The 26,283-nt window shown below is 44.2% G+C and overlaps 1 protein-coding gene across 1 annotated transcript in view; it reads right to left on the reverse strand.

The window, feature by feature from the left end:
* PAPPA (pappalysin 1) overlaps nucleotides 1-26,283 on the reverse strand; it is a 229,524-nt gene that overhangs the window by 143,865 nt on the left and 59,376 nt on the right. Inside the window, exons 5-7 of the mRNA XM_037027516.2 lie at nucleotides 21,613-21,805; nucleotides 15,138-15,259; nucleotides 7,397-7,895 (exon numbers count right to left, since the gene is read on the reverse strand). Of these exons, the coding sequence (XP_036883411.2) occupies nucleotides 7,397-7,895; nucleotides 15,138-15,259; nucleotides 21,613-21,805 (814 nt within the window). The remainder of the gene's footprint in view (nucleotides 1-7,396; nucleotides 7,896-15,137; nucleotides 15,260-21,612; nucleotides 21,806-26,283) is intronic.

Genomic DNA, 26,283 nt, shown 5'->3' on the forward strand with positions numbered 1-26,283 from the left:
GTCCATTGCAACCTGGTTGCACTAACTCATTGTTTTCCAAAGGAACTCTTGATGGACCCCCCCCCCCCACCTCTAATAAAACACTAAATTAAAACCTATTCCTCCATTTCAGGGAATAACATTTCCCTCATTCCAAATACTCAGACCAGAAACTTGGGAGTCACTGGACAGTTCCTTCTTCAAACCCCTGCATCCATTAGATGACCAAGTGCTACTGATTCTGCCTTTAAACCAGCTTCCAGCTCATCCACTTCTCTATGCAAATAGTCATCACCTCTGGTTTGGACTTTAGTAATAACCCCTAAATGGACTTTCTCACTCTTCCTCAATCCTTTCTTGACAAAGCACCCAGAACAAATTTATAAAAGCACAAATCTGATTGGCTTAGTTCTCTACTAAGAATAAATCCAAACTCCATAACACTGGCCACAATCCTTTCATAATCTGGCCCCTGCTTACCTCTCCAGTCTTGTCTTCTATAGATTCACCCTTAATTTAAAGGGGAATTATATTCTATTTTAGTCTCCCATACCAATAATCTTCAGTTGTAATTACATTTCTATCTGGGCAATTTTTCAGTCTAGCCCTCCTATCCAGTTTTCTCCGGTTCAGGATTCCAGTGCCATCATGGAGACTGACATGCAGTTGGCACTCGCTGGCAAATGACTGAATGAGTGAATTTATCCACAGAGCCTTGGGCCCTTCATCTGACCTCCCTGGGTCTTATTTAACGTGGGAAGAAGAGATGCGGTAATGGCCCACTCACTTTAAAGTCCAGTAGTGCCCCAGACTGATCCATAGACATTTAGGTAAGTGATTTCAGTGGTAGTCGCGCCAAACAGGAGCCCTTCCTGCTTTCAAAATCATGAAGGTACTTGGAGACAGGCAGCACCGTCCATGACTGCTGCTGACCCCGGAGAATTCTGCTCAACATTTTTGCTTTCCCTCATATTCCCGGAACCCATATTTCATTCTGAGAGGCACTTGGCCTAAGACAGACAAGAGGGAGTCGTAAATAGATGATGCCCAGCTTCCAGAAATAGAGGAAGATTGTGCTGACTATGTATCGGGCTAGGAACAGAGGTATTTGTTCTGGGCTTGGAGAAACAGCTCTCACTCCTGATGCCCAGATTATTACATTCCCTCCTCAAAACCCTACATTTGATCTATGATTGAACATGCACTTACGCCATGAAGTATGTTGGCTCATTCATTCATTCATGTTTGCTGAGCATCCTTTGGTTTCAACCACCTGAACTGTGGTAAACCTTTTCAATGATCAACTCTCATTCATTCTCAGGTCTCGGCTTGGACATCCCTTCTTTTAAGAAACCTGCCTTAGCTTCCTCTCTGTGTCTTTCCACAGCCCCCTGTGCTCCTCAAGCCACAGCACTTCTCAGGTTGCAGAGTAATCACCCAATTCCTTGCCTGTCTCCCTCTTTAAATTGTGTGTCGGGACTCTATTCCTAGTTCTAGCCCAGCACATAGCACAGAACAGATACTTAGTAAATACTGTTAAGTGAAACAAGTATCACTGAGCATGATTATATTAGATTTTCACTATTTGGTTGATGAATGAATTAACAAATGAACATATATAAGAACAAAGAATGAATGACTGAGTGACATACAAAAAGAGCCAGGGAAAGAAGCAGTCCAAAGGAAAAAAAGAAAGCAGTGGTGACTCTGCTTGAGGAGCCACCTGTGTCTTTGGCCAACCCCGATTTGATCTCAACTTTCCCAATTCTCTGAGGTTGAAGATGGCATCACATGTCGACATTATGGCTAAGATCTGGAAGCAAGAGACCCGTATTCTTGGAGGTTTCACACTGTGTTACTACTGACTAATTCTTCACTCATTCATTCAACAAGCACTCATGGAGCCCTCATTCTGTTACACATAAAACTGCTACATTTTGTATTGAGAATCTGAACCAGATGAGAGAAGGAAATACAAGCACCATTAAATAGAAGACAAGGATGAAAGATCATGTTATAAGACATCCATGTTCCAAATAGGCTAGGATCTCAGTGATGGCAGTTGAGCTAGCCTTCATTATGAGTCCCCAGGAGACATTTCTGGTCTATTCAAATGTCACCTCATCAGAGAGCCTCTCCCTGACCACCTATACAAAACCACTAAACCTTACCCAACTAAAATATGCAATTGATTCTGGTTTGTCTCTTCCAATTACATTGTAGGAGTTAATGAGAGCAAGGGCTTTTTCTGCTCTGTTCACTACTGCATCCCTAGTGCCTAGAAAGTACTTGGGTTCATGGTGGGAATCAACAAATATTTGCTGAATGAATGAACTGATGGGAGTTCTGAGCATGTGGAGTCTGAAGGAAGGGATTTGGGATCTGATTTGTAAAATGTGGACTCATATTCACAAGAACTTCGCCCTAGATCATTTGAATACATCCTTTCCTTATGTTTATTTATTTCCCCCAAGAATTACATTGAAATGCCTACAAGGTGAAATACAATAGTGATTGTGTTGGCACCTTAAACAGCTCTAAATATTGGAGAAGAATTAATAGATTTATTAATTGGGATACACAAATCAGCCAGTTGGGAAAGATGACTTATAAAAATATTTCTAGCTCTCAAATATCCTAAGAAGAAAGAGAGGCACAAAAAATCAAGCAACACAAACATCTTTGTTCAACTAGAAGATGAATGACTAAGAGTGCTAGCCTCAGAGTTGACAGAGTTACATACGAAACCCAGCTCTGCTGCTTGATAGCTGTGTGAACTCTTGAGTTCCAGATCCTCATCTGAAACGTGTGCAAGTTAAATCAAATGAGGCTACCTAAGTAAAGCCCCTAGTAAGTGCTTGACATACAGTAGGTACTTACCAAATTGCAGTTTCTGCATTTCTCTTCACCTGCTAAACTCCTTCCCATTCAAGGGCCATTCAGCAATACCTACTGAGTGTCTACACTGACCTGGAATTGTTCTTGGCCCTTGGAATGCACCCAGAGATGAACAGGCAAAAGAAACCCAGTCTCAGGAAGTTCACATTCCTTAATTACACCTCAGTTCTTCCAAGTTTGAAGCCCCTGACTCTGACCCTGTGTCTTACATCAGGGCATTACTAAACTGCGGTGATGCTGTGGCCCATCTCTCCTTCTATGGAGTGCAAGCACCATGAGGGCAGGCGCCATGCCTGGTGTGCACCACATAGTTCCCTCTCCTGACACAGTACACAGCACCTCATAGACACAGTTGCTGAATGAACTGATGATAGATGCATGGACAGATGAAGAGATAAATCATGAGAGTGGACTTCTATCCATTGCTCCTGGTTTGCCTTATGCCTCACTTTCTCTAAGCCAAAACAAAAACAAAAAAGGCTTGGTTTTGCCCAGAGTCTTAACTTATTAGAGAAATCTGAAGATTCCATACAGACCCAAGGAGCATGGTGCCCAGTGCAGAAGCACTTGATAGTCACGTTAAGATAACAGAAACTTCCCTGTTCTTTCTTTCCAGCTAGAGGCATAAAGACTTGGCTATGTAACTTGTGTTGCTGGACTCAAATGGGTATCAGGAACCGACTGAGGGGCTAATGGCCTGTGGGTTGTAATCCTATCTCGTACTTGGTGTAACTCGAATTTGAGCCAGCATAGGTGCTCATCTGAATTTTAAAATTCTGCCTTTGCAATGACCACAGCAGGAGGTATGTGGTATTGCGGTTGAGAGGCTGAATTTGGTATTAGAACTGGGCTTTCGATCTGGCTCTGCCATGACCAGCTGTATGAGGTCTGACAAGTCACTTCTTGAAGCTTCAGCTTTTTCTCTGAGCTTCACCTACCTCGTAAATATACGTTAGACACTTTAAGCAGAGTGAATATTCAGTAAAAGGTTGTTGTTATTATTATTGTCGACACACTACACATTTCATCGGGGCATCCAGATCAGTGAGGTCCACACTGGGTACTAATTCTTAGGAAAAATCTCTTCTGAGTCCCTTTTATTACAAAAAAGTAAATGAGTCACCTGTCACCTAAGAACAGCATCTACCTACAGAAGAGAGCTTAACAGGGTGCCTCTCATTTGACAGACGGGGAACCTGAAGCCCAAACAATGATGCAGGGTGTCTTAACGTCATGTGGCCGGTGAGTAGCACAGTGGGTGCTGGTCCCTTTTCCTTTGTTAGTATCGGCTGTCTTTCAGCTGTCTTTCCACGAAAGGGAGACATTCCACATTTCCTCCTTGTGCTAGCCAAAAGTAATCAGTCTCCTAGAAGCATCCATGGGGTAAACCCAGAAGCCTCTCCCTTATCAATGTCATACCTTGGGGAACTATCTCCAGCAGAGATAACAGAAAGAATAAATATTTTTGTTGATAGAAAAAAAATGAAGACAAAGGTCAAAGGGAATCATGTAATGGGTTGAAGCATGGGAGAAAAAAGAAAGCATTTTTTTTCTCTCTCCTCTTTTTCTCCAAAACAGTCTTTATATAGAACTTGTGTAAGAGCCAACTTATTTGATATGGAAAAAATGTGAAAGCAGCAAAATACACACACACACACACACACATACAGGCCAAAGAGGTATTTGTGTTGGAGTTCAGAACTTGAATTAGCAAGAGATAAAGGAATTGAAAGGGTAGGCTAACTTGGAGGGGTGTTTAACTTTTTCTCAGAATCTCATTCAGGTCAGGAAGTGTAGCCCAGTGCAGCCCAGGTCTCCAATAAATTCCTTGGGGCTCATGAAAGACAAAGAGGAAGGCCAACAAAGGCCCCAGTCTAGCCCTTGTGTCTGAAATGTAGTGGGGATAGAGAAATATTTGTTGAGTGAATGCAAGTACCAATGGTACCTGTGAGTGTGGACCTGGAGAGAGGAGCATGGGAAGCAACTTGGCGTGCAGATGGCGTTTTTTTCCAAGTTGTTAAGGTCTTCAGCACTGAAGTGTAAGAGTCCATAGAAGAGGGACAGGGTCTGAGTCATCCCTGGGATCTCCAGCTCCCCGTACAGACTCTGGCTCCAATACGTATTTGTGAATTGAATGAATACTGTGTGAGTGAAGGAGACCTTGGGGATTCCTGGGCCTGAGAGAGAATTTGGAGCTGTGGTCATTTAACTTTAACCAATAACCGAGTCATCTGGAAAGGCTCTGAAATCCAAGTTTCTGATTCAGTTGTCTCGGCTGGGACCTAAAGACCTGGCCCAAGCCCTCAGACAGTGCTGCTGCTAGCGTGGGGCCACACTTTGAGAACCTGACTGATTTAGTGCAGTGGTTCTTCAACTTGGCAGCACGGTGTAGTCCTCCAGTGAGATTTTGAAAGTTCTGATGGTTAGGCTTTATCCTCCTTACCAGTGAAATAAATACCTGGAATGGGGTAGGGGGTGGAGGCTGCTGAGGAGGGTGAAAGGATGTGGATGTAGGTGATTTTTAAAAAGCCCCAAGTTCTGTAATGTGTACTTGACTTTGTGAACCACTAATCTAGTACAACCTCCTCCTTGTAGATTTCAGGTCTCTGAAGACCTGAAATGGTGAGTGTCTGATCTAAGATCATAACACATCCCTCCAAGTTAACCTACCCTTTCAATTCCTTTGTCTCTTGGAAATTTCAAGTTCTGAACTCCAAATAATCTAAGATCATAAGGCAGTGACTTAGCTGAGAATAGAGCTCAGGGTTGTTGTACTTCTTCAGTTCAATTTCCACCATTCTATACTTACCAACCCATGTCAGCTCTCACAGGCTCATAACCAGAAGCAAAAAATAAAAGCTGTGCTTAAGCTGAGGTTTTTAAAGGCATCTCTTACTTCTCCTCTACAAAGAAGTATTCAGTGGAGGCATATTTATAGAACTTTACCACTCTAGACAAGTAAGGAGATGGAAGAGATGGGGTTATAGAATGTTTTCAAGGCAAGATGATCCCCTAAATTTAAACTGTCTTCTCAAACACAAACCAAGTGCTCCTTCTGAGTTCTTAAGCAGATGTTCTTCATCTCTGAGTCAATGAACGGGCAACAGTTCTCTTGTGATGTGCACGTTAACTGCTGGCATGTAAAAGGAAGTGCTGATAAAGTGTTTGGAAGTGGTTCTGTCTCTTAAAAAGATTAAAACTGTCTCCAGAACTTGGTTTCTATTAATGATTGCTTTAGTACATATTTTCAAGTAGACAGAGCACAGATTTTGTTTTATAGCATCTTAGAACCAAAGAAAGTGCCACAAAAGGCCCCCAGAAATCACTCACTTCAACATTTTCATCATGCAGAAGAGGAGATTGAAAAGAGGTTGACTGATTTATCGACATCAGTAAGTGGACTGGCTGTGGCCAGATGGGAGGTGTTTGACTCCTGCTATTGATCTTTCCAATACTCAAGTGTTCCCTACTGAAGTCCCTTGCACACAGTAGATGTTAACAATTGTGTGTGATTGTCGTCATGGACTCTTGGTGCCCAAATTAGGCAGCTAAGGCTCCTTCCTTTGTTAGATTAAAGTAGAAGTTGGAATCACATCTTTAACTCTACTTTGATGAAGTGCACTGGCTTATGAGTCAGGGTGGAATTCCAATCCTGTTGTCACTGCTTCCTAACCAGGTGATCTTGGACAAGTGACTTCTATACCCAAGCTGCAGTTTCCTTCTTTGTAAAATGAAGAGGAATATGGTTGTGGAGAGGACGAAATGTGTAAAAGATGCAAAGACCTTAGTCCATTGTCTTGCATACAGGAAAAGCATGAATGACTTCATTATAAGTTGGCCTCTCTCATAAAACAGAAAAACTGAGGATGTTTTGAGGAACAGGTGATAGAGAGATAGTTCGAGAAATGAATATTAAGGCTAAGCACTCTCTCACATAAAAGCAGTGAGTGTCCAAAAACAATCATGAAGACCAAGAGCTTGTAAGGATCAAGTGGATCAGAACCTCTCTTTCACGTCAGAAAAGAAAACAAAGTAAGGTCATGATCGACTATGTTCACCTTCCAGCAACATTCTCATGCAAATAACCAGCCACGTGTCCACCTCCCAGACAACCCGCTCTGACTTCACCCCCTGCTCACTCACCAAGGAAACTATCACAAAGCACGAATCTTCCTCAATATAAGAAAAGTAGAACGTTAGCAAACTTCAGTTCTCTTCCACTTTCATTAGTAATAAATGACTCAATGCTAATCTCATCCAACTTCTTTCATTTTGCTTTTGGGAAAAGTAAGTTGCAGAGAGATCAGGAGGCTTAGTGTTGCCCATTCAAGCTATCACCAAACCAGGCCCTTCCCACTGTATCAACTCTGCCTTGTTAAGACAATTCTACACGTAATGCAAATTATAGATCCCTAGAAGTGAGTCTGGCTGTGATGACCCTTCTTCCAGTCCAGACCTCTCTGACCCTTCCTTACAAACCACCCACTTATTCATCTCCTTGTCCAGACAGTGCACTTACATGTCCGTGAATCTTCTATTAAAGTGTAGGACGGAGGCCGCGTCCACATGAAGAGGAGGGTCGCGGACCACCTTGTATTTCAGGGGCTCACACTCTAGGCAGAGCAGGCTATCTGCGACGGAGGTCAGCATGGCTGCATCAATCTCTAGGTGCTCATCCAGTGTGTAGATCTGGATACCGTACACATCCTCGTCCACATCCCGGAGTTTGATAGTCAGTGGGACATCACAGAAGACATTCTGAGGGCCCAGAGAGATGTTCTTCCCACTGACAGTCAACAGTTTGATGTCATTGACAGCCCCACTAGAGTCCCAGTCAGTGGAGACAAAGGTCACCCAGATGGTCAAAGACTCAGGGACCAAGGGGTAGCGGAATTCCAGTTCTAGGTAGCAGCCTTGTGGCTCAGGGCAGGCTGGAGGGACTGTGTGTGGGTTGACAGCTGAATTTGGGCTCCAGGTGTGGACACTGGACTTACAGGGCTGCTCAACATCTGGATGACCTATGGAGAAGAGACGAGGGTATGAGTTCTGGGAAGACCTGCAGTCTGGTCCCTGGAGTTGCCTGAAGACCCCAGGAGAGACTGACCTGACTAGAACTTACAGGAGAAAAAGAGAGAGAACATTCTCAGCGTCTTGGTCTGATGTGCACACAACACCCAGCTTGTCTCCACCTCTGCAATATAGATCTTGAATGAATCACCAGACATTTGCTCAAAACTATATCATCTTACTATTGAGTCGCTGCCCAAATTTTCCTTCTTTATCTCCCACTTGTAGGTTTTGCTTCCTCGGATGGAAAGAAAGAAGGGACACACCTTTGCCAAACAACCATATTTCTCCTGAACGTATGTAATTCAAGGACTCACTTCAGAGGGGAGGCAACAAGAGTCCAGAAATGCAGAGCTACCTGACCAAAGTCTCACCGCATTTTGAACCTAGTTTTGCCTCATCCTGAAATCTGTGCCCTTTGTTCTCTCTACTGGATGCAGGGACCACTAAAATAAACTAGGTTCTGTGATGTTGCCTTTGGTACGACCTGCATGGAAAGAGAGAAGGGCCAGAAACCTCCAGCACAGAGGACGGCGTTGGCCCCTTGGAAGGAGGGTTCTGGGAGGAAACTGTCTAGAACCATGAATGACAGCTGGACGGCTGCCCTGGAGCCATCTTATCTCTCCTCCTCCCCTTCTCCACATGAGGTCATTCCATACCACTGAGCTTCTCCTGGGCTCTGTCCAGTATGACTCAGGAGGGGGAGGGCTGGGTGAGGAGCAAGGGGACGGAGGGATTCTTCTATGCTTTCCCAGGGGAGATGATGCCTCATCCCCACTGATCTCAGCCTGCAGCGACTTCTGAAGTTTTCTCTGCTGAGATCATGGGTCCTAGTCCCTCAGAGAGCTCTCCTTTGCACTGCTGAGAAAAGTATAATCAGGACTCGATATAGGGATTGGCTCTCACTTGTTTAAGGGAGTCTAGCAAGAGATAGAGATCAGCCGGTGAGGGTAGAGTGTAGGATCTCAAGTTGTCCTGTTAGCCACATTCTATTTTTTTATTTTTTCCCCTTAGTATCAGTGGTTGGTAGACAGAGGAGATGCTGGAGTTTTCTAAAGCAATCTTTGTCTGAAAAGGCTTTGTGGTAATGCTACAGGAACACGGCAATCATGACAATAGGAAAGCCATTTTGGGTGGAAAAGCTATGCCAGGGAAGGCTGCAAATGCCACCCATATCTGTGCCTCTGCCCAGCCAAGGGGAAGAGAGAAGACAACTGGTGGAGGTGCAGGAGAGAAGTAAAAAGTAGAAGAAAGGGGGTGGAGGACAGGGAAAATTCACAAGACTTTTTATCTATAACACATCAGAACAGAGATATAACTACAAGATTCCCTTTGCCTCTCCTTGGCTGGGTTCACTCATTACGTGGAGCAAATGGTGGCTAGAAGTGACCAATAGCTTAAGTCAAAGGCAAAAATAAGACTTCTACTTAGGCTGAAGGCTTTCCTCCTGTTGACCCCGTAACCTAGTAAGTTCCTGATTCTCCTGACTTTGTGAGTCGTTGGTGCACATGTATCACTTGTCCCCTCACTAAGCTTTATTGTGGGTAGCATTTTAGTATATGTGAAGCAAATTCCTTAGCCATTCATTTATTTAAAGGATTGTCACCAAAACCCTATAAGAAGAGTTACCATTTTTATCTCTGTTTTACTCACTGCCATAGAGCCTTTGCTTAATACAGTGGCTGATCCAAAGCCACTGAACACAGTGGACACTCAATAAATGATCTGTGAAGTGAAGAATCTTCTATATTTTCAATATGAGTTAAAAAAATGTGGTTGAAGCGCCATGGCCTATCACAGCCTGCTGTGTTATGGCGAGTGTGAGGGAACATTCCACCCTCTCCGTGGGCTTTCTCCTGGAACTGGCAAGGGATGGAGCAATCTTTCTCCCTTCCTTGGAGAAAATGACTGTCAGTGGTGGGAAGCCACAGGAGAGCAAACATGACAAATCTGTTTGGCTCAGGCTTTCTCTCTGGCTTCTTGTCAACCAACAGAGGACCAAATGCTTTCCAAAGGACAGGAAGGTGAGGATGGTCATTATGTGCAAATAAGTAAACAGGAATAGAAATCTTAGCAAAGCTCATGCTTCTCTGGTCAGAAACAAACTTTTAGGTGTAGAAAAAAGAGCTTTGACGGTCACTGGATCCAACCCATCACCAACACGGCAGCCCCTTGAATAACACCGGACTCGGTGAACCGACCCTCCTTCCTCTCTGTGGGAGGCACTGTGCCAGGCATGTTACATGCCTCTGCTCTTTTCATCCTGGCAGTATGTCTATGAGGCAGGGCTTACAAAATTCATTTCACAGAAGAGGAAACTGAGACTCAGATGGTTAAGTAAATCCCTAGGGGGGAGCAGAATACAAAGCCAGGCAGTGAGCCAAGCTTTGAAGCAATGAACCGTGGGTTAAAATACCAACTATACAGCTTCTCACTGTGGCACCTACTGTCCTGATACCTACTTCACAGGGGTGCTAGAAAATCCAAATGGGATGAGATATTTAATAGCTGCTCACAAATGTATTAGCTCTGTTCTGAAACATAAGGAGGAATTAACAGGGAAAAGCTTGGGAGCAGGAGGCATTCGAAGCCAGAACTGCTGAGAGAGAATGTGAATTACAAGGACAAGGGTTTTGAGTGCGATGGAAGAGCAGCGAGTGAGGAGGTTGGCAAGTAGAACCCAGATAATAAAGAGTCTTGTATATGACTTTCAGGGAATTGAACTTTATTCTGAAAGAGATGTGGAGCCATGAAAGAATGTTAAGCAAACAAATGAAAGTTGTCTTTGGGGAAAAATGCTGTTTAGAGTCACCGATATTATCCATCTGTCTGTGCATACATCCATCTGTCTGATCATCCATCCATCCATTCATAGAATAATTACTGACTGCCTGGTCTGTGTCCAGTGTTAGGGTAGTCCCTAATGGGTTTCTGCAGACAGGGAGCTTCTAGTCTAGTGAAACCAGCTAGTAAACAGCTGTACTCGTGCAGACAATCCCCAACTGTGGCTTGGACAGGGGGAACTTCAGAGGAGATGAGGACGAATCAGGGGCCCTAAGGAGGCAAAATGGACACAGCTGGGACATTGATTAGCTGTGTGGTGGGGCAGCAGGGAAAAGGGCTGAGAAAAGGAAAGGACAGGGAGAAGGAAGGAAGGAGGAAGGAGGGAAGGAAGAAAAGCACAAGGTACTGTTACTTCATGATTAATACATATCCTTCCGTACATATGGCAAACTAAATGAAAGTCACACATTTATATACATTGTCCACTAGAAATGAGGCACATGTGTGAAATGTGGTTTTACATATTTATGCTGATTTAAATTTACATTTATGAAGATCTCTATAGACACCTATTATATATCTTTGTGTATAGACACTGCAGCTGTTGACATAAATAGAGTCATAAAAATTCAGTGCCAAGTTTTTTCCAGATGAATACTTCAGCACACCTGAAATATTCTGGGTGGAAAAATGGGGAAAAGACTCACAAATAAGAAAAAATGAAAAACAGCTAGTGCATGGATTAATCCTCATGGAAAACAAATCAGTTACAATGCAAGTTAATATGCTTGCATAAGTGATCTTAATTTAGGATTTTGAATCGATCAGATCTAGCTATCGAATTCCTGGGCCACAAGCATACCATGGTATGGAATGTCTCAGCCAATATTCGCTTATGAAATATAGTTTTTGCTCAAGAGGTAGTACAACAGGGTTTCTTGTGAGTATGACCACTTTTTGTGGCCAAAGGCAAAAATTTCTGTGACTGTATTTATCTAAAGTTCATAGAATGGAGTTAATGGAACATATGTGCAATAAATATGTTAAATAAAGAATATTCGACCTTGTTAGTATGGGGTTAAATAAAGAATTTACAGCTCCATGGAATATTAGAACTGGGAAGGACATTTATTCTGTGGGTAAGATGCTATCATCTGAGAAGCTAAGTGACTTACTCAAGGGCCCCGTTTACACTGATGGCCAGGTTTGGACCAAGATTCAGTCCTCTTGATCACCCCCACCCCTTGCTCTTTCCCCAACCCCAAAGATGTATCTGGCATCGCTCATGGTTTGGGGAGTTTTATGTTAGTTTGGGAAGTCCAAAAACTTAAACACGCAAAGATAAATAGGATGAAAATGAGTTGAGAAATAAATTGCAGAGTTTGGCTCATGGAAAAGTTTATTTCTTCAAGGATATTAAAAGGGTTTGAGCCAAATGGATCACAGAGCCTGTAATAGGATGCTCTAAAAAAAGAACTGTGTCTTTTCCTGGCTTTTATGTACTAAATTTACATATCCTGAAGGAAAACCCAGGGCTGCTGGGTTTCCTTGGAGGCCTGAGTCAGCTCAGAGAACCGGGGGCTCAGCATTTCTGGCTGAAATCCTTCTGCACACCGTGCTTTAAGAGGGTCAGGGACGAACCAGAAAAAGACTTGACCAACAGACAGCTTGGCTGGCTGGAGGTGTGGGGAGACATCTGGGAATCTCTTCGTGCACACAACTGGTGGAACAGACCGAGATGATCTACACCAGAGAACTGTCAGCAGAGAGCCCCACACGGCTCTCAAGTCCATGACTGCTCTCCATTCTCACTGCCGCTCACCTCCTCCAGGCCACCTCCATCCCTCTACTGGATTCTTGCAACAGCCACCTAGCTGCTCCCCTTCCTGCCCCAGGCTCTTTGCACAGGGCGCTCATGCAAACTTTATAATGTGAACATGTCAGTGTAGCCCAGCTCCCTGCTGAGGCTCATGGCATCTCCTCGCTGCCCTCAACGTGAGTCAAAATCTGTCCTCACCGGATCATCATGCATCTCCACTAGTCGAACCTCCCCACCCCATACCTTGTTCTTTACACTCCCAATCCATTTAAGCTCTTACAGAATTACTGAGGAGCTTCTGTGTATGTGGGTTATATCTATGAGTAGTCACCATATTGTAAATTAAAACTGAGAAACTGTGAAACAGAAGAACACAGAAAAACATGTTCATGAGCTCTCAGAACAGTAATAACATCACATTTCATGAAGCCACTGGAAAGCTCTGGTAAATTTCAGGAGAGAATGAGAGTGAAGAAGTCAAACAACGTCACAGTATGATTATGAAAATAATTTTGGACTTTGAGGACACCCTCAAAAATCTCCAGGAACCTCATAAGCTTCCAGATCACACTAAGAAAACCACCCCTCGAAGCATACCAAACTTCTTTCACATTCTCAAATGTGCCCCGCTCACTGGTGGGGTACATTCCTGGTCACCTGCGTCTCAGTTCTGGGTGAGGTCCCCTTCTTGCTGGTCCCCAGTACTCTCTACTTCCATATGCAAGGGCCTCATCACACCTGATGGGAACCACCCACCACAATGACCTTTGACTCCCCTGTTCGAAGGTCAGCTCTGCCTTGCCTGTGCACCTGGCACACGGTTCCTACGGTGGTCACAGATGAGATGGGGTCACCCTCTGCACTTACACAAGTATTGTCAGGCGGAGGAGACACACACCTCCTTCTCTGAGAATCCAACAGGGGTTTGGCTTGGGTGGAAAAGTCATGATTGCAGGTTTCAGGAAGATCTTTCTAACAAATGCAGCTAGAACACGAAGGCCAAGGAATGAGCTTGGGGCTATGACAGCCTCAGTGAGAGGGACATGAGGGGGACTCCCACGCTGGCCGGGATCTGGGGGCTGGAGGACCCCAGGGGTCCTACCCCAGCCTGAGGGCTCGTGATTCTGTGAAGCCGCACTGAGCGTTTCTCCCAGACATCCCCTCTTGCTTTACATTCCAGGTGGATTTGTTTAGAGTTGCGAGTTAGACTCTCATTTTTATTTTAAGCTACTTTAGAAGATAAAGTATAGTGCTGCCATTTTTCTCCTTCACTTTCCTCTCTGATCCTGCTCCCTTGCTTTATCTCTGGCTTTTTCTTTTCAGCTTTCTTTTGTAAAAATATAAAAGAAAACAGAGGAGTTCTCACTGAACCTCGGGGCAGAATTAGGTTCCGCTCCCTCGGACAGACTGGGGCCCCCGACCGGGAACTGCTGGCCAGGGCTGGCCTCCATAGGCACAAGGGGGATGGGGGTGCCATTCAAAGTGCATGTCTCTGAGGGCAAGTAAGGGCAAGACAGAACACTGGAAGGAGAAGTGGGGGGTGGGGGGCTCTGCCAGCCTTGCCTCAGGGACTAGATATGAGCCCTGCAGAAAGAGACATCGCAGAAGGAAAGGGAACAGGTGACATTCCATGAGATTCTCTACGTTTCAAGCAGCTGTTGGCAGGGCCCAGTGACAGTGCCATGAAGTGTTGGCTGAAAGACATGGCTCATTCTAGAGAAAACCTCATGGATCGGGAGTGAATGGCAGAGACTGCTGGCCCCTTGGCGGCCTGAGAGACACCCCTGAGTGGGGAAGGGTCTGGTTTAGGGTGGAACCCACGTTAGCAGCAGTGATGAAGTTCTCTCAAGAAACTTGCTGATGAATGGACCCCAAACAAGAACTAAAGACTACTGATATCTTGAAGTCCCCAAACATGTATATTGATTCCAAGGTGACCTTGTTTGTACCCATAGGTTGTCAGGGTCTGCAGGCATATGTAAACACACACACACACACACGCACACACACCCTTGTCTTCATCGGGTGTGTGGCGATGAGCACTTGTTTAATATTTCAGCACTCTGTTTCCTTGTATGCAAAGTGGGACGACATACCCAGGGCAGTGCAGGCTCTCAAAAGAAGTGTTGAATCAATACATGAATACTGGCCTTCATGCTGGGTCAAGGGTATAAACTTCTAGTTATATATGAATAAATTCTGGAATTCTAATGTACAGCATGGTGATTATAATTAACAATACTTTATTGTATACTTGAAAATTGCTAGAGAGTCGATCTTAAATGTTTTCACCAAAGGAAAAGAAAAAGTGTGAGATGACAGATGTGTTAACTAACCTTATTGTAGTAATCATTTCACAATACATATATATATATCAAATCATCATGCTGAATACTTTAACTTATACATTGTTACATGTCAGTTATACATCAATAAAGCTGGGGAAAAAAAAGACTGGTCTTGCAGGGTGATCTTAAGATCAAATGAGGTCATACATGGAAAAGCCCAGTAAAATCATAAAACTCCATCTATACTGGAAGAATTGTTCTTTGTACACCAAACCTGCAAATGAGCTCCCAGGTCGGCTTACCTTCTGCTTCCCGAGGACTCCAGTGTCCAGAGGGACCACAGGGCATTGGGGAGGAGGCGTTAAAGGCATACTGCACCAGGATTCTCCCTTCCAGGCAAAGGTCACATGCTGATCCCAATTCTCTAGGAGGCCAAGGAAAGAAGGAAAATGCACCGACTTAGGAACAGTTGAATAAATTGCTGACTCTACTAGGCCAAAGGCACAGGGCAGTGAACTCAATTCCATGTTACTGCTACCGTCCTTGTCCTTATCAAATCTTCCGAAATATGACCTTCCCTGAAATTCCTCCCCATGGTCCAGCAAGGACACTGTGTGCGCCTCTGTGAGTTCTGGTTACTTCTTTAACTTCAAGCAGCACAGAACCAATAGGCCAAAGACTTATTACCTGCCCTGATTTCAATTTCACCAGGCATTCAAGACTCTGCTGAGGATTTGAGGTGTGGTTGTAAGAAATGTTACCCCATTTGACCTCAAATTTTATTCTCTTAACAATATTTCTCAGGTGCCTCCCATGTGCCAGGTGCCAGCCTGTGTCCTAGGTATTAACTGGGAAGAAGGCACGGTTATGGTTCAGTTCCTTCAACTGAAAATGACTGGGCTGACCCAGATGATGCCTAAGCACTTTCCAGCCCTGACATTCTGGGGATGGATGAGTCACTCCTTGGTTTAATAGTCAAAAACAGTTTCCTTACCATGACATCTAATTCATCTTAGCAGCTTTCTAAGGGGCAAGCTAATCCCTCAAAGGGACCAGCCTCAGAAGTGGAATATGATGGTGGCTTCCCCAACCATCTAACATCTCATGTGTCTGGATTCAATCTCTCTTTAGCCACAACAGCCTCTGGGATCCTGCTTGTTCCTCAGACTTGGAATCGGTTTAGGAGGCAGTTGCTGAAGGGAGAGGAATGAACCCTCTCCTCATGTACTAGTGTGGATGTGAAACTGCCAATCTGAGTGACCCCTGCAGAGGGACTAGAAAGGAAAGGTATCAAGCAGTGTTCCAGCCCCATCCAGTATTTGTCAAGATGTAGTGGGCATGGCAATACCTCTTTTATCATTCCTAGAAGAATCTCTATCCTATGCTGACCTGAGAGACTCATGGAAGAGCCCAACCTCCAGCCCTAGGGGCTTTCCCTTCACAGGGAAGCACTGTAGCCCCTGGGCTCACATGGCAAAAGGAAAAGAACGTTTGTGAGCATCCCAGTCTACGGGTGCCACCCATTCCTCCTCCACACAGCTGCCAGGGAGCTCATTCCTGAATCTCAATCTGGACAAGTCTTGCCCCTGATCATCTGCCATATGGTGGTTAACATAAGTAGATGGATGGATGGATGGATGGATGGATGGATGGATGGATGGATGGATGGATCAATGAGTCGCTTACACATGGGGCTAATATTCATGAATAACCTAACTTAGACCCTCAAATGGCAGACTCTGCATCCTCAGCTTTATCACTGTACATATGAAACCATGCATAGGTAGGAATTTTGCAAGCAACACTAATATTCAGTGATAGGAGAATGATCAAATAACCTAAGGTTAATCTGTTCAATGGAATGGTAAGTAGTCATTACAAAAACATTTTAAAAGATTATGATTTCAAGAAAAATATATAAGCTATAATGCTAAGTGAAGAAGTTATAGTCAAAACTGAATCTATAGCAGCATCTCAATGCTGTCAAGATAACTTTAATGTGACAAAGTACTGTCGGCAGTTATTTCTGGGTGGTGGAACACAGAATGATTTCCATCCCCCTCCCCCCCTTCACACACAATCATACTCCTTCTGGTTTTCTGAATTTTCTATATATTTTTAATACATAGGAACTACTCCTGGAAATACAATAATAATCATTATACAAATATACTTGTAGGCAGGGAACGAGGAGTGGAGAGAGAGACTTCCTCAGCACCACTCTGGAGAGCAGAGTTCCATTACAATGACCACAATCCGCGCAGAGCAGCTCAGTCACATGACTGGCTTTGACGACAATGAGATTACAAACTTCCTGAGATGAAATCAGGAACCACACTGACCTTAATGGCCATTGAGCCTTTCTTTTAATTTCTTCAGATGCTTTGTTTTAGATGATACACATATAATCACATGTACTTCCTCGGTTCCTAGGAATCTAGGTTTTGACACATCCTAGGTTCCCAGTGAATACTTTGATGAGTGAATAAACCATCGTGCACCTGACAGTAAATGTGCCTTGTTTGCACAGAGTTCCACCAAGTGCACTCCCTCATGTCCATTCACTGATTCACGTGTTCATTCTTTGTTTCATTTATTCATTCAATAGATAGTTATTGAACAAGCTCTGCTGCTAGCACTGTACATTGATCATCCATTGGTCAATAAATTAGATGTGGAATTTGCCCTCACAGAGCCTGCAGTCCAGTGGAGGCAACAGACCTTAAACAAACAGGCAAACAGACATAAAATTACAGAGTCAGTTAAGTTTTAGAAGGAAAGGAAATGGATAATATGGAAGAGAATAATGGGGGCGGGGACTGGGTTAAGATTGGAGCGGTCAAGGGAGACCTTAGTGAGGAGATGTCATTTATGGTCAAATCTGAAGGATGACAAAGAGAGTGGATGTGAAGTTTTCCTGGTGCAGTCTCAATATAAAGGACCTAGGCAGGAAAAGAGGGTTTGGTTCATAGGGGTCCTGAGGCAATTAAAAGTGAAGGAAAGAGCAGTAAGAGAGGCAGTTGGGCAAGTAGGAAAGGGCCAGGTCATGAGAAGGTCCTGTAGACCACATGTAGATTGTACATAAAAGTAATGGGAAGCCACTGGAGGGTTGTAAGGCATGCAGTGACATGCTCTAATACACATTTTTTAAAAGGTCAGTCTAAATGCTGAATGAAGAATGGATGTGGGCACCAAGGGCAAAGTAAAAGCAAAATCAGCGACTAAAAGCAATGGTGTAATTCTGGGTATGATGGTAATGTTCCCATTTTATAGATTAGGAAACTGAGAATCATGAATACAAAGTACTCATGCCAAGGTCATAATTTGGAAAGTCACAGAGTCAATATGGGCTTTACCAAAATCAGGCAGTATGTTATGCCTCCAGGAAGTATATGTGTTTCTTGCCTTTGACATTAATTTGATTTTTATGGGCACCTGAATCTACACACACACACACACACACACTGAAATCATAGAAGTACAGATGCTAACACTGGAAGAGACCATCTTTCTAATGCAAGTCCCATGAGAATCAAAGCTTAAAGCTCTAAGTTTGTGCTGTCCAAGCACATACAAGCCACATGTGTCTACTTTAAATAAGATAAAATTTAATAAATTTAGATATTCAGTTCCTCAGTGCATACATAGGACATTTCCATTATTGCAGAATCCCCCTGGACACTGCTTCGCTAAGGCATGCACTGCCTATCATGAATAACTTCTCTCTGGTACATCTAGAATGACACTAGTTATGTACCATCCTTGGGAAAACTGAGAAACTAGTTCTTCAAGTCATGCTCTGTGTTCTGAGATTTGGAAGAGGCACGTTGGTTGAGAAAGGCTAGTTCCCCTTTGGCTTACAGATCAGAAAACTGAGGTGGGAGAGGAAATGGATAGGTCACAAGGATTTCAGACCCAGATCTCCTGACTCCCAGTCCAGCACTCTTTCCACTACACCACAAGCCATTGTTCAAATAACTGAAACCATCCAGTCAACACATGTTTGCAAGACAGATGAAAATCAAGGAGTTAGAAAAGCCAGGGGTGGCCGTGAATTATTTATTCAGTTGCCCATGTGTGAGGACACAGGCTGTGGGAGGATCTGGATGTGTTTTTTTAAGGAAAACCCTTGTATTCTCTTAGACCACAGATGTGAGGCACAGCAGGAGGACATGAGGATACCCAGGGGCGAGAGGTTGGCATTGATGGATGTAGTGGAAAACACCAGAGATTTTGCAGGGAAAGAGAATTTTCAAGTAGCCAAACAGCTCTGGAAAGCTGTGCAAGATGGGAACTTATACTGCTCGAACATACAGTGTGTGTGTGCTAGGCATATCCTAGATATCATCTTGTTGAGTTCCCCACAAAAGCCAGGTGAGGTAGGCGCAGTTAGCGCCTTGTTATGGAAGAAGAGTCAGAGGGTCAGAAAGGACCAGAGAGGCGAGAGGACTCGCCCAAGGTCCCAGAGACTAGGAGTGAGGGTGAAGCTGAGAAGGCGACACTGACAACCTGGCATCAAAGCTTGTGCACTTCGTGCTAAGCCTGTTTGTATGAATATAAACTGCGTATGGGAGAGTGAGAGCTCTGTTTCTTTACAATTTATTGAACTTGTGGCTCAACTTCCTTTTGCTATAGACTATGGTCTACGTAGCTGTTAACCCTAATTAGACATGTTTCTAAAATGTCAGTTTTAATTTAACATATGATAACTCTGTTATGAAATCTTAGACTAAACAGAATAGCTATTGTGTGAGCCTCAAGTACCAACTGACTATAGGTTATTAAAAACATATTGATTGAAACTGAGGGCACTATGTAGTAGAGACATATCTCATTACACAACAATTAACCCTCCAATAGGTTTTCAACAATCAGATGGTATTTATTTAATAGACAATAACTGCTTTATGAAATACAAATTGAATACATACACAGGAAGCTGCATTTATAAAACTCCCATTTTTAAGTGGAATCGAGGCCAAGGCTTGACCAAAAGTCTGAGACTTCTCACTGCTACAGAAAAAATAAATCAATCCACGGGCTGCTGGAAAACCTGCTCTGATGTGTCACATGAGGTTTCCCAAACCCAGCCCTGAGCTCCCAGTGAGGGTGGCTGGGGCAGGAAAGGGGGGGGGTTTCTACAGAGATCCTAGGGAGTGCGTTTCCATCCCCCATAGTTACATTCATGCAGCTGCCAAATGAAGGTTCTAGATTCAGGGACTGACGGCAGGGTGGAAAGTTAGAGCCATATTTAATGCAGTGCCTACAAATGATCTAATATATTTTTTATACCTGCATACAAAACACACACATGCACACATACCTATGCACACTCATAAGCAAGAGCTCCTTGCCACCTTTTGTTGCTCTTTGGAGGGGAGGGTGCTCTTATGAACACCTCCCTCACAACTCAAGTTTTGAAAGGACTTAATGAAATTACACGGGAGTCAGCAACAAGACATGCAAAATATGAGTCACAGCCTGGCTCCTACCACCTTCCAAGGGCTCCTGGTCAAATCTCTAAGCCAATTTGAGCTCCAATTCTTGCCTTATCCAGCAAATGAGGAACATGATTTCCCCTTGTATGGAGTTACTGGAGAGAGCAAATAAGTCTCAGTATATGAAGCATTTAGTACAGCATCCACAACAGAGTAAGTGCGGGAAACACAGCAGCTACCACCACGGAGTAATATTACTTAATCATCAGCTGGTTATTATTTTCTCCACCATCAATGTTATACCATCACTGTTGGATAAATGGCCCTCAGGACAGGGTTGGTAATGTACAAAATTAGCCCTAAATTACAGCCAAGTTCCAAAATATATGTCAGTATCTTAGTCTGTTCTCATGACCCTTTAAAATTTGGTTCCCTTAAAGTTTGAGCTCCTCACGGGCTCTCGATGCTAAAAAGGTACCATAAGAGACCATTTGATTCAAGTTTCCACCTTTAAGCCACTGAAGTATCATTAGACCCACTTTTCATGGGAGGAAAATAAGACTCAGAGAGGGAACATGACTCGTGCAGAGCCACACAGCTAGTAAGTGACAGGCAGGGGAGCAGAACTGAGGCATCCTGTGCCTATGCCTCAGTGTGTCACTCCCTGGTCTTCAAAAAGTTCTACCTTCAGTTATACAAAGAAACACTGGGCACAAAGATTGTAATGATACATATTACATATGTATGTTCATTCATGTATAATGTATGAATGTGCACATATGCACACATATAATACACTTTCATATTTAATACATATGTACAATGTGTTTATGAAGGTATTTGCCCATTAGCCAGAGGCAATTCCACCTCCTGCTCATGGAGATGAGACCAGTACTACCATCCCAGAGGAAGTTCTGGCAATAGAGGTTTTCCAGGTTTTTAATAATAAAATAAAGCTAGACAATCATTCATTTATTTGTTGTATGAGCCTCAAGTACTAACCATAGGTTATTAGAAGCATATTAATTCAAACTGAGAGCGCTATGTAATAGACATATCTCATTCCCTAACAATTAAACCTCTAACAGGTTTCCAATGACCAGATGGTATTTATTTAATGCACAGAAACTTCTTTCGATCATTCACTTACTCCCTGATTCCCAAAGTCACGCTGTGCCCATAAGGCCCAGCCACTGTGCTTAGGTGGTGGGGTGCCCGCTGAGCAACAGCGGGGACAAGGAACACAGCAAATCCCTCTCCGGGGTGACTTCCCTTCCCAGTTACCCTCTTCTTGGCAGGAGAAAGAGAAAGGGATCAACATTCCTCAGGCCACACTCACCTTTCAAAGAAGTGGCCATCGATGGGCGGGAACCACTCTAGCGTCACAGAGTCGGTCGTGTGGCCCACAATCTGGGGGGCGAGGGCGACAGGCGCCGGCTTCCTGGAGGGCTGCCAGCTCTGGTACACCAGGTCCAGGTAACAGTGCATTCTGGCGACTTGATTGGGCGTGAAGGAGTCAGTGCAATCGTCATCTGCAGGTGGGCAGAGGGAGAGATAAGGAACTGGCTGCACGGGCGGGCATGCGAGAGAATCATGACGTCTCCTGGCGGCTGGAGAGCCAGCACCCCAGCCCTTGCCAACTCAGGGCTGGCTACTTCCAGTGCTCAAGAGTTAATGGTCTGTGAACAAATTAGTGTAGTCATCACTTCTGGAGACAGGTGAGGGGGAACAGGAGGAAGGGGAGGGTGGATGGAGCTGAAAAAATAAGTCTGAGACTGGAGAAGGAGCAGCTCAGAGGTCATGGCTAAGGACAAAGACAACACAAGCTGCTTTTCATGGGCCCCAAACCCCCAGATTGGTCAGCCACACATCCCCTATTCCATCTCTCCATCCCCATGCATTCGATGTCTCTCATTCATTCATTTACTTGTTTACTCACTCACTCATTCACTTATTCATATTTACTTATTCACTCATTCATTAATTCTGCTGTGTACTGAGCAGTGATATTGTCCTTCAAAGAAACTTTCTCAGCATCTATGACATATTCTTTATTCTGTGCCAAGAGCCATGGAAAGCTGAAACTTACAATGTTCCTGCCCTTGAGGCGTTTCTAGTCTAGTTATAGAGTGAAGGGCAGTTTGTCATATGCATCAAGGTGGTTATAAGGCTGTTAAAGTCTACGATGCTGACAACGGAGAACAGAAGACAGTATGCTGGGGAAGCAGGGTGACCCAGGAAGGCTTTTGAAGCAGCCCTCATGGCTAAGACTGGGAAAGACAGCTGAGCGGCTGCAGGAGAGGGGTCTGCAGACCTCAGGGCGTGGTGTCCTGTGCAGTGATCACAAGCCGGAGACTCAGGCTGCCCTGAGAACAGCCCAGCTCCATGCCCCTGCTGCTGGGATGCAGACAGACACCTTCGGCACCATACTGTCACTGGGACATTTATTGCGTGCTCAGGGTGAGCTAGGCATGGTGCGCTGTGCCCTGACATGTTTAACCCTCCCACTCTTTTCAGACTAAATACTATGGTTTTCTCCATTTTACAGGGGAGGAAATTTGAGTTTGAGAGAGTTCAAGCAACTTTTTTAAGATCACAGAGCTAGAGACAGATTGGAGATTCTAATTGAAGCAGTGTCGACCCCAAGGCCATGTTTCATATCAATATGAGAACTTCTTTTCTGAGTGTAAATGAGACCCTGTATGGGTAAAGTATCCTGCAGGTGCTTGATAAACAGGAGTCAAGCCTGAGTCTGAGTGGGCTGGAATGCAGTCTTTTAAATGTCTTTAGATCTAATGACCTTCAGCTCTGTTCTCTTTTCCACTACATGGACTGAAGGCCGTGACCCAAGGCCCGCCTCCCAGGGAAGAAGCTTGCCTCCCATCCCTCCCTCCAGTGGCTTTATTCAGCTGTCCCAGGGGCAGTGCAAGGCACTGTTTTGGCTTGGTTTCCCAAAACACCACTTCCCAGAGGTGTCTGCCTGGTCAGGATTTCTGCAGCTGCGCCCCGGACAGAGGAGCATGGGGCTCACCAGATCTTAAAATAAACCTGCCACTGGGAATTCTGCAGCATAAACTCACTTCCCCTTATCAAACAAACAGAAAATAAGTTCAGGCAGGTGCTGGGCAGTAGGATGTGACCTTGAGAATCCAGCTTGGGGGAGGGACAGGGTGCAAAGAGGTTATACACAGAAGCCGCCTCTGATTCCCCTAGTAATTTTTGACAGTCTCCTTTCCAGCATCCCGGGGAAGTCTGTCATACATCTGGAGGAAGCAGAAGAGCCTGGTGTCCCTTACAAAGCCCTGTAAAAGAGTGACTAGTTGCATAAATCTCTCAAGCCCAGACGCCACCATGTAACTCCGACCAAACATTCTACGGTTCCTGACTGCCTGGAGAACAGAGTCCAAACATCTCAATCTAAGAAGGGCCACATCATCAGGTACATTTTTCTTTGTTAGTATGATCTTTGCACTGCATCCTAAAGCCTTGGAAAAGCCACGGAATAGTTTAGAGGCAGGAGAAAGGATAATTGCTAAGGAGGTATGGCCATACATACATATAGTTAGATTTGTGCATGAAGGATCTGGAGTCAAACGGGCACGTGAATTCATGTCCTCAGTGCCTCAGTTTCCCCATCTATAAAGCGATGATGATGATAACAAGAGTGCTCATCCCAGGACATGTCAAAGGGTTAAGGGGAATGAAGCACCAAGAGCCCTGATAAATGCTTCCTGCCTCAAGGTTGGGAGTAGTGCCTCTGTGTGTGCGCACACCTGTGTGTGGGAGTGTTGGAAAACTGGATGCAGGAGAGAAATCCTATGTAAAATGGTCATTCTCTCTGAGCTAGCAATAGCACATTTAGGAAACCAATAGATAGATATTCATGAACAAACATGGGGAGAGTATATGTTCAGGTATGTTTTTTGAAGCATCATTTATAACAGTAAAAATATTAGAAATAACACATCTGTTTTTGACTAGGGGAATGGCTGTACACATTAAGGCACGGGCACAGAATACAATCTGAATCAATCATATCCATAAGAAAGAAGTAACTCTAAAACTCCAGTCCCTCCTGTATAAATTGGGGACATTTAAATCAGCCTCACTACATAAAGTTGTTGTAAGGATTCAATGACCTACAGCACATAACGCATTTATCAAGATGGACAAGAAAAGCAGCATACACGCTGATTTGTTTGCCCTTCTCCCCCTAAATAATGTGTATTTTCTTCTGTAACATAAAAATTCCTCCAATAAAAAAAAGAGTTTAAATAAAAACAGATGATAGAGGTGAGAGAACTTGGTAGGGGAACAGGAATTTATCTGAACTTTAAAGCTGAAGTCAGAAATGTCTGTCCCTTAGACCTCACTTCGAGACCTAGCTGCTACCAGCATCTTAGTTGAGGTACCAAAGGGCTTCTGTTCATCACACATGCTCTGTCTCAATCAGCTAGTGTCTAGAGTCAGCCCCTCCTGGCTTCCTTCCTGCACACGCTTCCCCTCCTGGCATCTGATCCTGGTCTCCAAGACCAGCCAGCCCTTCTTGTTCTTCTGCTTCCATCTTGCCCCTAAGCAAAAGGTGCTTTAGGGCTTCGGCACTGGACGAGCCCACACCAGCCCTTATGCTGCGGATGTACCGAGTTTGCTAACTGAACGCGGCTCTCAGGGACACATTTCGCACTCTAGTGGGGAAGCCACAGAGCGGGGAGGTTCAAGACAAGGACTCGGTGCCACCCTTTCCTGTAGAACCTTGGGCAAAACACTAACCCCTGACATTCCACCCACTGTAAAATAGGGAATAATGATGCTAATTGCCTCCTAAGGCTGATGAGAACATTCAACAAGCTAAATATCTTGTGCATGGATAATTGAGCTGCCCTTTGTAAAAGTCCTTGCTGTTTTTGTTTTTAAAAAGATACTAATAGTAATAGTAATAATGAATATATATACTGTAGAACATTTAGAATATTCCAGAATATCACCCTCAACTCATTACCTAGGGACAATACAGTTAATATTTATTTAGTGTATATGTATATAAATATCTATAACCTCATCATCACAAACATATACATCATATATATACATATATGCCAGGTCTTAACTCTATACATAAGGTGGGGACTACATTCACATTAAATAGTTAATAAATAATCATAGTAATTGTCATTTATTGAGCACTGGTTATGGTACCAAGGACAGTTCTAAGTCCTTCCCCTGTATGATTACACCTCCAATCACACAAGGGAAATGTGATGATGTTCCGTGGCACTGATGAAGTACAGGGGCTCAGGGACAAGTGACTCAACCAGGGTCAAAGCTAGTGCACAGAAGTCTCACATTCAGTCCTATACTCTAAACTTCATACTCTGAGCCACTATATGTCCCTCCAGCCTCATCTACATCCTCTGAAGTGGCCACGTAATGTTCTATCACATGGGCGCCTTGTGATTGATTTCTGCAATCCATTCTCTTTGGACTCATAAGGAGTTTTTTATAATTTTTCACACACAAGAAAGCATTTTTCTTCTATGCCTGGCAGACAGTAAAGACCTAATTAGTATTTGGAGAATGAACATTGCCAAGAACATTCTTAAGACTCAATCTTTCAACAGATCAACTGACTCATTCCCTGAGAACATAATGCTTAGAGGTGAGTTTGCTGGGTCAGTGTAGGGGAAAGGGCCCTGACACACAGAAGATGATGCCGAGACACTGCTCCTGTAGTCTGGAGAAGGTCAGGTTTCTGCACCCCTGAGGAAGACTGGGGATTGCTCTTGGCTGGTCCGCGTGGCCTGTTATCTTCATGAAGTGGAGTCCAGGCTGCTGCCCTTCCACCTGCCCAAGGCTTCTCAATCAGGACCTGGTGCTCACTAGCCTTGCCCCCATCATTTGCCTTGTGTACCTGCTTGATCTGAGCACTTGGGAGCCTCTCAACCTTCCCCACTATCAGCAAGGGAGCCAGGTCGGTACTGATTAGTAACATGGACTGTTCACTAAGAAAGCT

The sequence above is a fragment of the Manis javanica genome, chromosome 2 (genome assembly GCF_040802235.1).
Source record: "Manis javanica isolate MJ-LG chromosome 2, MJ_LKY, whole genome shotgun sequence".
NCBI lineage: Eukaryota > Metazoa > Chordata > Mammalia > Pholidota > Manidae > Manis > Manis javanica.